A 12047-nucleotide genomic window follows, 5' to 3' on the forward strand; every position below is an offset into this window, starting at 1 on the left:
CAGGGTTTCTCACACTGGGTGCTGTACCCCACTGACAGAGCTGTTCACACTGGGTGCTGTGATGTGCCCACAGTGCACTCTGTTCCTTCCTCCACATCATTAGTATACATTGTGGAGAGCTGTGATCCCAGCACTGAGCCCTGTTACTGTCCTCCAACCTGAGATAAGAATCTGTATCACTTCCTGTTAGTTAGCCAATCCTCAATCCATGTCAGAATATTACCTCTATCAGCTCCTGTATTGTATAATAACCTTGTGCGTGGCATCTTATCAAATGCCTTTTGAAACTCCAAATATACCACATCAACTGGTTCTCCTCTATTTACTCTAGATGATAACTCCTCAAAGAATGATTTCCCCTTCATGCTGACCGTGTTTGACCAGATTATGACTTTCCAAATCCATTGCTATTCTCTCCGTAATCGAGTCTAATTTTTTTTGGTAACTGAAGTTAGACTGATTGGCCTAAAGTTTCCTGCATTTTGCCTCCTTCCCATTTTGAATAAAGGTACCACAGTGGCAGTTTTCCAATCCTTTGGCACACTTCCAGAATTTAAGGATCCCCAATCGCTGGAGCCCCACTCCCTCTTGTTCCTTCCCCTCAGTGTAGTTGAACCACCCAAGGTGTCACCGGTTTGACATTCATGCTGAGTTGCCCAACAGTATCCAAGGCAGATATATATAGAGAGGATATGGCCCCAGCGGACACCTGCAGCCAGACATTCCCTTTTAGCCCATACAGACTTCATCTGGAATAAGACTAACTCTTTAAATGTACTATCCTCAAAAGTTTCAGCCTCACCAATCCTCCAGATGGGGAGTGAGGTCCACATGGAGCAGTGGGATATCCACTGTGCTGGGTTCAGGGGGAGGGCAGGAATCTCCACAACCATCACCAGGGTCTCCAGGGTTTCTGAGGGGAGGCTGGAGAGAGACCACAAGGAGATTGACCTGCATTGCGGGATGTTCTGAGTGGGACACACTCAGTGACAGGGGGATGGTTACGGCTGGAATGGAAGCAGAACCACCATCCCGAGACCACAGGGTGACACAGAGGAAGCGGATAATCCCGTGAATGATGATGTTCTGGAAGGGTAGGAATCTGAAGGGGATGATGGTGGTCAGTTTCCATGGCAGCAGCAGCAGAGTGTATGGTGTTGGGGAATCTACAGATGAAGCAAAAGGAACATGATGCAAATGTATCACAGTTATCCAACTGAAATTCCTGCTGGATAGTTCCAGCCAGCAGAGCGAGAAGAGGATATTCCTATCAGCCCGGACTGATTCACTCCCAGCCTCCAGCACATCAGGACAAACTCTATCCATCATTCCCTTGAAAACATTCCCAATCTAAAACATAAGAACTAGGAGCAGGAGTCGGCCATCGGGCCTCTCGAGTCTGCTCCGCCATTCAATAAGATCGTGGCTGATCTTTTTGTGGACTCAGCTCCACTTACCCACCCGCTCACCATAACCCTTAATTCCTTTACTGTTCAAAAATCTATCTACCCTTACCTTAAAAACATTCAATGAGGGAGCTGCAACTGCTTCACTGGGCAGGGAATTCCACAGATTCACAACCCTTTGTGTGAAGAAGTTCCTCCTCAACTCAGTCCGAAATCTGCTCCCCCTTATTTTAAGGCTATGCCCTCGAGTCCTAGTTTCACCCGCCAGTGGAAACAACTTCCCTGCTTCTATCTTATCTATTCCCTTCATAATCTTATATGTTTCTATAAGATTCTTCAGAATTCCAATGAGTGTAGCCCCAGTCTATTCAGCCTTTCCTCATAAGCCAACCCTCTCAACCCCAGAATCAACCCAGTGAATCTCCTCTGCACCCCCTCCAGTGCCAGTTTATCCTTTCTCAAGTAAGGAGACCAAAACTGTCCACAGTACTCCAGGTGTGGCCTCACCAGCACCTTATACAGCTGCAACATAACCTCGCTGTTTTTAAACTCTATCCCTCCAGCAATGAAGGACAAAATTCCATTTGCTTTCTTATTTTGTACCTTATCTGTATCTTATTAGGAAATAAGAAGACTGGCGATTGGTTACTGATATTCACTGGCAAAGAATATAAATCGTCAATTGATAGACAGTTCATATTGATTGACCAGTGATATTTCTTGTTTACTGATATGGTTTGATTGCTGATATTGATTGGTTGATGTCACTGATAATTCATTTTGATTGATTTTTGATCTTCATTGATCCCTGATGTTGATTGGTCACTAATATTGATGATTGCTGATATTGATACTGATTGATCTCTGATAGTTATTGGTAATATCTTCTATTGGTTTATTTCTCTCTAGTGCCCAGCTGTCTGCCCTGCTGGTCCCGCTGGCCCTCCGGGAATGCCAGGATTTAAGGTAGGATGGTGCAATGTGTAAACATCAGTTCCGGTTTCCCTGGGCATCCGTTAATTCCCGCTGGAGCACAGCTGAAGAACAGGGAGAGAGTCTGTGTTGAAATTCAGCTCAGGAATATCTCTGCGGTTAATCCAGCACATTGCAGATTATCACAGTTACATTCTTATGGACAAAACCTCAACTTCTAGATTTAAATGAAGCCCCTCCTCACTCCCCAATTAAAATACCAAAAGGAAGTGGCTGGGAGGAGGAACCAAGGAAGAGAAAGATCCTGAGAATATACTCGCCAGGGGGTTGAGTAAAAAAGCCCTATAGTCTCTGGAGTTTAGAAGATGGAGAGATGATCTCAATGTTTAAAGTTCTTAAAGGTCTTGAGAGGAAATATGTTTCCCCCCTAGCTGAAAATCTAGAATTAGGGACCTTAGTGTCAGTATGAGAGGCCAGTCATTTCGGACTGAGAGGAGGAGACATTTCCTCACTCAGACAGTTGTGAATCTTTGGTTTTCTGGAGAATTTTGGATCTTCAGTCATTTGCCATATTGGAGACTGAGATTGATCGATGTTTGGACATTAGGGATATGGGGATAGGACAGGGAATGGGGATAATAGAGGATCAGCCACGATCTACTGAACAGCAGAGTGGGTTCAATCTGTGTGACCCATTCCTGCTCCTGTTGCTTCCTCTGTCACCATGGCTCCGATCTGCCACCCAGCCTGGCACAGATCCGTGCAAAACTCCAACCTGACAGCTGGCTTAAATAAAATGGAGAAACGTGAGGTGAGGGAAAGACTCACAGTGAGAACCTCATCAAACCGGGACAGAATTGGAGAGGTGAAGTCATGCGTGAGGTTTGGGAAGTCTAAATGTGGGATGAAGGGAAAGGTGAGATAAGGAATGGTGTCCTGTGACAGAATGAGTTCAGCTGAAGAGGCAGTGTCCACCTTCCGCCTGAATGAGGATTCAGGGAAGGGGAAGACAGAGATGGTAGCCAAAGTTTTCCAGCCTTTCCCATTGGCAGGGTCTTCTGGTCCTGGGGCAGAAAATCCTGCTCGGTGTGTGGAGGAGTCTGGAGTTAGGGATACTCACCAATAAATCCAATAGGAAATTCAGGAGTAACTTCCTTAGTCAGAGAATGTTTAGAACTCAGAATTTGCCACCATAAGGAGCGGTTGTGGCCTCAGTCTCCTGGGATGATGAATTGTTGGAGAGGCCGCCATACCAATGGGATGCCCCCCCTCCCCCCGCCCCCGTCTCCGCCCCCGCCCCCCCAGCGAGTAGTGTCATGTTTGGGGTGTGAGAGATGGAGAATAATGACCATAAGACAGTAGATGGTCTATCTCCAGTTTTAATGGCTCTGTAACTCTGATTATTATTTTGGTCTTTTCTCCCAGGGTCACACAGGACACAAAGGCGAGCCTGGAGAACCTGGCAAAAGAGGCGCTAAGGTAAATCACCAGGAGTTTCAATCAGACAGAGCTGGAGGCATGAAAGATCTAAAGATAATGATTCTGTTGGCTGTTTGATGTGTATTATTTATTGCTGCAATGTTTGTTCCTTGTGAAACTACACCTTCTAATGACGGACTGTTTGGAATTCCAGGGTGATCTTGGGCCTCCAGGTGTGTCAGGTATTCCTGGACCAATCGGATTACAGGTAAGAGCAGCTCGGAATGGGCGAGGAGGGCGGGAGGATGGGAGGGAAACATTTTGTTATCTCAAAACTGCACAAAGATACTGGCTAGGCAGCAGGAATAAGTCTGATTTTCAGCCTGCACTCAGTGTTGTGCTGGTTAAATTTCCTGATCCAGGTGTGAGAGTTCTTCACCTTGGACACTCAATCCTGATGATTGTCATGTGGGGAAATAATGTCACGTCTGCTGCCCTCCTTTGATCTTCTGGGGGTTTCTCCCTGCAGATTCACAAACCCCATTGACCCAGATCCTTTTTTGAGGTTACTCTACAAACAGGGAAGTGAGACAGGAGAGTGGGCAATTTTCCCCCTGTCCTGGCCAGTGTCTTCATTCTGAGCCGGTGTCTATAACAACAACTGCTTTTATATAGCACCTTTAAGCGAGTAAAAATATCCCATGGCTTATCACAGAAACATTATCAGTGAAAATTTGTCACCAATCGCCACAAGGAGATAGGACAGGTGACCAAAATCTTGTTCCAAGGTCTGGGTTTGAAGAAGCAGGAAGAGAGGTGGCGAGCTGGAGCGATTCAGGAGGAAATTCCAGGTCTTGCAGCCTAAGCAGCTGAAGCTTGGACACCAGGGGTGGAGCGATGACAATCGGGATTGGACAGAAGGGCAGAATTGGAGGAGTGTTGATCATTGAAAGGGTTGTAGGGCTGGAATGGGATGTGAGAGCTCTCCTATGATGAAAGGCTGAGTAACTTGGGTCATGTACACTCTACCCGTCTCTCATTGGAAGAAACATACAAGATTCTGAAGGGATCTGATAGGGTTTGACACTGAGAGTTTGCATCTCCTGGCTGGAGAATCTGGAACAGGATCTCAGGATAACGGGTCAATCATTCAGGACGGAGACAAAGAGAAATTTCTGTGAATATTTGGAACTGTCAAATTTACAGAGCTAGGAAGGGTGAGACCAGAGCAGCTTTGCACATGAGGATGGAAATTTAAAATCTCAGTGATTCCAGACTGGAAGCTAATGAATATCAATGAGCTGCAGGTATAGACCCTAATGGGAGACCCAGCAACAATGTCCTGGACATAGAGACTTGTACAGAACCACTCAATGGCATCAACAGTTGAGAGGGTGATGGAGGGAGAAGGGGGTATCATTGGCCAGAGGTTTAATGGATGATAAACAGTCAGGATTGTAATCAGCATCAAATCTGTTTTTGTGCCCAATTCCTTTTGGGAAGTGTCTTCTCCTGACTCACCCTCCTGCTTCTACGCATTTCTTGGTTATATCCAAACTAGTGAAAGCTGACTTGTGTCACAGCAGAGAAAAAAACCCCTCAGTTCCTCTTCCAGAGAAAGCAATACCTTGTATTTATATCGTGCCTTCCATGGATATTTGAAAGAGCCAAAGTCGCTGTTTGAATGGTGGCCAATTTGCAGATGTAATAAACCCAGATAATCTGTCTCAGGGACATTGGCTGAGATTTTTTAAAATTATTCTTGTGTGGAATGTGGCCGTCGCTGGCTGGGCCAGTAACTCATCACCCCTCGTTGCCCCGGGACGGAGTGGCTTGCTCAGTCGTTTCAGAAGGCAGTTAAGAATCAGCCAGATGTAACAGTCTGTCACGTGCATTCAGACTGGGTAAGGACCGCAGATTTATTTCCCTACAGGACATGAACGAAACAAATGTTTTTATCACAATTGGTAATAGTTGCCATGGTCACCATTACTGAGACTAACTTTTCATTTAAATTCCACCGGTTGCTGAGTTGGGATTTGAACCCATGACCCAAAGCATTACCCTGTGCCTGTGGGTTACTAGGCCAGTGATATTACCACCACACCACCACCTTCCTCCAATACTGACTGAAATACCAGGGATAAATCCCCTGCTTTTCCTCAGAATTGTGGCCATGGAATTGTTTCCATCTGTCTGAGAGAACAGGACCATTCAGCCCGTCGATACTGTTCCATCACTCAATATAATCATGGCTGATCTACTCCAGCACTGCTATCCCGCCCATCTCCACGTTTCTTGATTCTGTAAGAGATCAAATATCTTGAATATACTCAATGATTCACAACCCCTCCGGAGCGGACAACTCCAAATACTCACAATGCTTTGAGTGCAGAAATTTCTCTTCATCTCTGTCCTAAACGATTGAACCTTTATCCTAAGGCCCTGTTTTATATTCTCCAGCCAGGGGCTGCAGCCTCTCCGTGTCAACCCTGTCAAATCTCTTGATAAATAATCTTGTACATTGAAAGAAGATCACCACTCACTCTTGTAATGAGAGAAGTGTAGTGAAATAATTCCTCCAAGGCCAGCGTCCCTTCACATAACTTACACTTACTTACATAGTCAGCAACACTCAGACAGGTACTTCCTCACACAGAGTGTAAACCCCGAGTGCCAATAACCCTGACACTCTACATCATATACACAGGCATGGCTCCCTGATTGGATAAGCTATTACTGCCGGAATAGAAGAACTCATATTCTAAGAGGTTTACATTGTGAGTCTTGTTCAAGTCATTACAATGTAGAGTGTACGTGACCAAGAATATTAACTGAATTTACTCAATCTTTCGTCATGGGATAATCCTCTCATCCCACTAACCATCAATTAGATCTTTCCTGCACTTCAATAAGGTCTTCCTTAAATATAGAAACCAAAACAGTACACTGAGTGCGGTCTCACCAAAACTCTGTGCAATCACATTCCAATCCCTTGCAATGGATATCACTTTCCTTCCTAATTGCTTCCTTTGCCGGCATGTTCACCCCTGGTGTCCCATTTATACGCCCAAGTCTCTCTGCAAAAGTTTCATTCCTTTTATAAAAATATTTTGTTTCCCTATTCTTACAAGCAAAATGAATAACCTCCCACTTCCTAAAATTATTCTCTATCTGCCACCTTGTTTTTCACTCACTTAATCTGTCGATATCTCTTTAGTCTCTGTAACTGTCTCGTAGCCACAAATCCAATAACTTTATATTATCAGCAAACTTAATAGCATTATTCTCTGTTGTTTTGTCAAAGTCATTGATATAGATTGGAAATAGCTGAGACTCCAGCACTGACCCTTATGGATTCCACTTATCCTACTTCCTGCTTCCTGTCCATTAGCCAATCTTCCAACCACGCTCATATATTACCCCTACTACATGAGTCCTTATCTTGCACATGATCATTTTGTGTGGCACCTGATTTATGCCCTTTGGAAACTTATATATATCACATCTACTGGCTCCCCTTTATCTATCCTGCTAGTTACAAAAAGATGAAACAATTTTGTCAAATGTGAATTGGTGGCAGAGGGCACTCGATTTAATGTCTCCTCCCAAAGATGGCACTGTTGACAGTGCAGCACTCTGTCACTGGGTGTGTTAGCTTGTATCTATATGTAGAAGCTGCTGGAGTGGGATTTGAACCCCCAACCATCCTACTTCAGCATGACAGTGCAATGCACTGAGCCACTGCTGTCCCAGCAGCTTCGGGCGAGGGTGTGTTAACAATGGCAGCAAGGACCCCCCCCACCCGCATCAGACATGAGATCTCCCCCCCCCCCCACCAGGATCTCTATTTGGAGTCAGTGTTCCACATTCCCCAAGGGCAAAGGGAGTGTGGCTCAAACCAAACCGTTTCAAAAGCTGTGTTCCCTTGGCTGTGTTCCCTTGACTATTCCCTTGGCTGTGTTCCCTGTGTTCCCTTCCCTTATCTTCCCTCTGATAGACAAGGGAACTTTCTGATCGACAAGGGAATATTCTGACAGACAAGGGAGTTAAGGGTTATGGGGAGAAAGCGGGAAAGTGAACTGATCCACTTCAGATCAGCCATGATCTTATTGAATGGCGGGGCAGGCTCGAAGGGCTAGATGGCCTACTCCTGCTCCTATTTCTTGTGTCCTTATGTTCTTTGTCTGGGTAGCCAGGCTCCTGCCAGATATCAGCTCAGTATTTAGAGACCTGAGTCTGGTCTCCAGTCCTTTTCCCTGGAGCTCAAACCCTTTCCATTGTGGTTCAGAAACAGGACACAGAGTCACTGTCACTCATTAATATACAAAGTTTAGTGGGACAAATTACATAAGAACATAAGAAATAGGAGCAGGAGTAGGCCATCTAGCCCTTCGAGCCTGCCCCGCCATTCAATAAGATCATGGCTGATCTGTCGCTGCTCAGTTCCACTTTCCCGCCCTCTCCCCATAACCCTTAATCCCCTCGCTTATCAAAAACCTATCAACCCGTGTCTTAAAAATATTTAGCGAGGTAGCCTCCACCACTTCAACGGGCAGAGAATTCCAGAGATTCACCACCCTTTGAGTGAAGAAGTTCCTTCTCAACTCCGTTCTAAACCGTCCCCCCCTTTATCTTGAGGCTGTGCCCCCTAGTCCTACTGTCTTTTTTGAGCGGGAAGAGTCTCTCCACCTCTATCCTATCCATCCCATTCATCATCTTATAAGTCTCAATGAGATCTCCCCTCATTCTTCTAAACTCTAACGAGTACAAGCCCAGTTTATTCAGCCTCTCCTCATAGCTCAACCCCCTCAACTCCGGTATCAGCCTAGTAAACCTCCTCTGCACTCCCTCCAAGGCCAAAATATCTTTGCGCAGGTGCGGTGCCCAAAACTGCACACAGTACTCCAGCTGCGGCCTCACCAATGCCCTATACAGCTGCAGCAAGACCTCCCTACTTTTATATTCAATCCCCCTCGCTATGAAGGCCAGCATCCCATTCGCCTTCCTGACCACCTGCTGCACCTGCAAGCTGGGTTTTTGCGACTCATGCACAAGGACCCCGAGGTCCCTCTGCACCGTCGCATGCTGCAGTTTTTCGCCACGTAAGTAATAGTCCTTCCTACCATTCTTCCTACCAAAGTGGACCACCTCACATTTGCCAACATTAAATTCCATTTGCCATTTCCTGGCCCATTCGCCCAGCCTATCTAGATCCTTCTGCAGACTCTCCACACCCTCCGCACAATTTGCCGTTCCTCCAATCTTGGTGTCATCAGCAAATTTCGACACCCTACACTCGGTTCCCTCCTCCAGATCATCTATATAAATGGTAAATAGCTGAGGCCCCAGCACTGACCCCTGGGGCACTCCAAAATAAGATATGACAGTAACAGCTGACATTATCCTGAGAATTATTCACATTGTTAAAAACAGTCAGTCTGGGACAAGCATTACCATGTTGCTAAAATGCTTGAATGTATTGGGTTGGATTGTGAGGAGTGGGTTTTATATCTGACTGCTCTGTTCACTCTGCAGGGTCCACGCGGATTGAGAGGACTGCCAGGTGTCCCTGGAGTTCCTGGTGACAGAGTAAGTGAACAGCCGGATTAAACACTTCTCCGCACTGACACCTCTCCTTGTCAACTTTATCAGCTCTGCGACACTCATTCAGCTATTGCATTGAGACCGAGCCGAGATTGTCGAGTAATTTCCCAGTGAACTTCACAGGAACATCAGTCAGACAGAGCACTGATACTGAGCTAAAATGGGAGGTTTCTGTCCAGGTGACCAAGCACTTGTTGTAAGAGGTGGATTTAAGGGAGGGACCGAGAGATGGAGAGGTTTGTGAGATGGGGGATGCGATACAAGCATTTATAACAAGGCAGCTGGAAAGATAGCTGCCTCTGTGGGAGCAATGATGTGAAGTATCTCTGGCAGTTCTGATAACAAACACATCGCAGTAGAAAGGAGCTCTGCATGTCCTGACCAGGTGATGATCGATAGTGTGTAAATATCGACAGACAATGCCATTGCTGTACTTTCTCACGGCTCTTCTGCTCTATTGTGTTAAGTGTAAACCTTTAACTTTATTTATGCTAATTATCCTGTCCTGCTGTAGGGTCCCACTGGATTCTATGGACCTGTCGGACCTCCTGGGCGCCCAGGGAAAGTTGTAAGTATTAAATCTGATTCTTACACAACAATCAACTGAATTCTCTAAATTCTTTAATTAGCTTAAGAACCATTGAATCAATTTTGAGAGATTGGATTGGAGTGGAATTGTGTTGTTTTAGAATTCTTGAGTTCATAGACTCTGTATGGGCTAATTTCCTAGAACAATATTTTCTGGGACAAATCAGATGACAGGCTACATTAGACCTGGGATGGCACAGTGGGTTAGCACTGCTGCCTCACAGCGCCAGGGACCTGGGTTCGATTCCCGGCTCAGCGCAGTGGGTTAGCACTGCTGCCTCACAGCGCCAGGGACCCGGGTTTGATTCCAGCCTTGGGTGTTTGTCTGTGTGAAGTTTGCATGTTCTCCCTGTGGGTTTCCTCTGGGTGCTCCAGTTTCCCCCCCACAGTTTAAAGATGAGCAGGGTAGATGGGTTGGCCATGTAAAATTTCCCTTTAGTGTCTAAAGATGTGTAGGTGATCAAGATGGCCATGATCAATGTGTGGGATTGGGGAGATAGTGTAGGGAAGTGGGCCACAGTAGAATGCTCTTTCAGAGGGACAGTGCAGACTCGATGGGCCAAATGACCTCTTAGAACATAAAACATAGAACATTACAGCACAGTACAGGCCCTTCGGCCCTCAATGTTGTGCCGAGCTTTGCCCAAAACCAAGATCAGTCTATCCCACTCCCTATCATTCTGGAGTGCTCCATGTGCCTATCCAATAACCACTTGAAAGTTCCTAAAGTGTCCGACTCCACTATCACAGCAGGCAGTCTATTCCACACCCCAACCACTCACTGTGTAAAGAATCTCCCTCGGACATCCCTCCTGTATCTCCCACCATGAACCTTATAGTTATGCCCCCTAGTAACAACTACAGCCACCCGAGGAAATAGTCTCTGAACATCCGCTCTATCTATCCCCCTCATCATCTTATAAACCTCTATTAAGTCGCCTTTCATTCTCCTCCACTCCAAAGAGAAAAGCCCCAGCTCCCTCAGCTCTTCTGCTCTGTGGAGATTCTACGGAAGGAGACAGGATTATTTAATGATTTAATAGTAAAGGATCCTCTAGACAAGAGTGACCACAACATGACAAGAGTTCACATTCAGTTTCAGGGTGAGAGATATGGGTCCAAAACTAGTGTCTTAAATTGAAATTAAGACATTCACAGGGGTATGAAGGCAAAGTTGGCTAAAGTCGCCTGGAAAAATAGATTTAAAGATACCAGCATAGAGAAGCAATGGCAGACATTTAAGGAAAAAAATTCATAACTCTCTCAACGAAGATACAGTGAGAAAGAAAGGCTCTACCAGAATGGTAAACCATCCGTGACTAACTAATGAAATTAAGAATGGCATCAAAGTGAAGGAAAAGCTTACAAGGCTGCAGGATTTAGTTGTCGGTCAGAAGATTGGACAATTTGTTTAGAACCCAAGAAAAATTACTAAGAAGGGGGAAATTAGAACAAGAGGGAAAAAAACGTAGCAAAAAAGATAAAAAAAGACAGTAAAAGCCTCTTCACGTATATAAAAAGAATAGCTAAAGCAGACATTGGTCCTCTAAGAGGGTGAGGCTAAGGGAATTAACCATGGGAACAAGGAAATGACAGAGACTTGGAGCAAATATTTTGTATCTGTTGCCACTGTTGAAGACACAAAGAGGATCCCAAAAATAATAGAAAATCAAGTGGCAAAATACAGGGTAGAACTTAGAACAATTATTACTATCACTCGAGAAAAAGTAACTCAGGCTGACAAGTCCTTGGCTCTGATAGCCTGACCTTTATGGTGTGATTTGTGATCTCGTTCGAACTGAAATCATAAAATGAGGTCAATGGATCTGTTCATGATCTGCCCCTCGCCCGCTCCGATTCCCGTGGCGGTAAAATTTTGGCCTTGGGATCTTTGATAAAAAGTGACTGCAGAGATCATGGATTTTCCAAAACTTTCTTTGCTCCCTTCATCCAAGTCATTAATATTGATTCCAAAATTTCTGACATTTTGGAAGATCCCAGTGGATTGGAAAACTGCAAATGTAAGGTCTCTATTCGAGAAAGGAAACAAGAAAGTATTGGCCAGTTAACCCTAACATCTGTCATTGGGAAAAT

At 45.2% G+C, this 12047-nt stretch overlaps 1 protein-coding gene across 1 annotated transcript in view; it reads left to right on the forward strand.

Moving 5' to 3' along the window:
* Positions 1 to 12047, forward strand: part of col9a3 (collagen, type IX, alpha 3) — a 131305-nt gene that overhangs the window by 51723 nt on the left and 67535 nt on the right. The window contains exons 11-15 of the mRNA XM_080205207.1: positions 2316 to 2372; positions 3765 to 3818; positions 3973 to 4026; positions 9297 to 9350; positions 9880 to 9933. Coding sequence (XP_080061333.1) covers positions 2316 to 2372; positions 3765 to 3818; positions 3973 to 4026; positions 9297 to 9350; positions 9880 to 9933 — 273 coding nt within the window. The remainder of the gene's footprint in view (positions 1 to 2315; positions 2373 to 3764; positions 3819 to 3972; positions 4027 to 9296; positions 9351 to 9879; positions 9934 to 12047) is intronic.

Source organism: Carcharhinus amblyrhynchos, chromosome 16, assembly GCF_965287045.1.
Source record: "Carcharhinus amblyrhynchos chromosome 16, sCarAmb.v2.hapA, whole genome shotgun sequence".
In the NCBI taxonomy this organism is placed as follows: domain Eukaryota; kingdom Metazoa; phylum Chordata; class Chondrichthyes; order Carcharhiniformes; family Carcharhinidae; genus Carcharhinus; species Carcharhinus amblyrhynchos.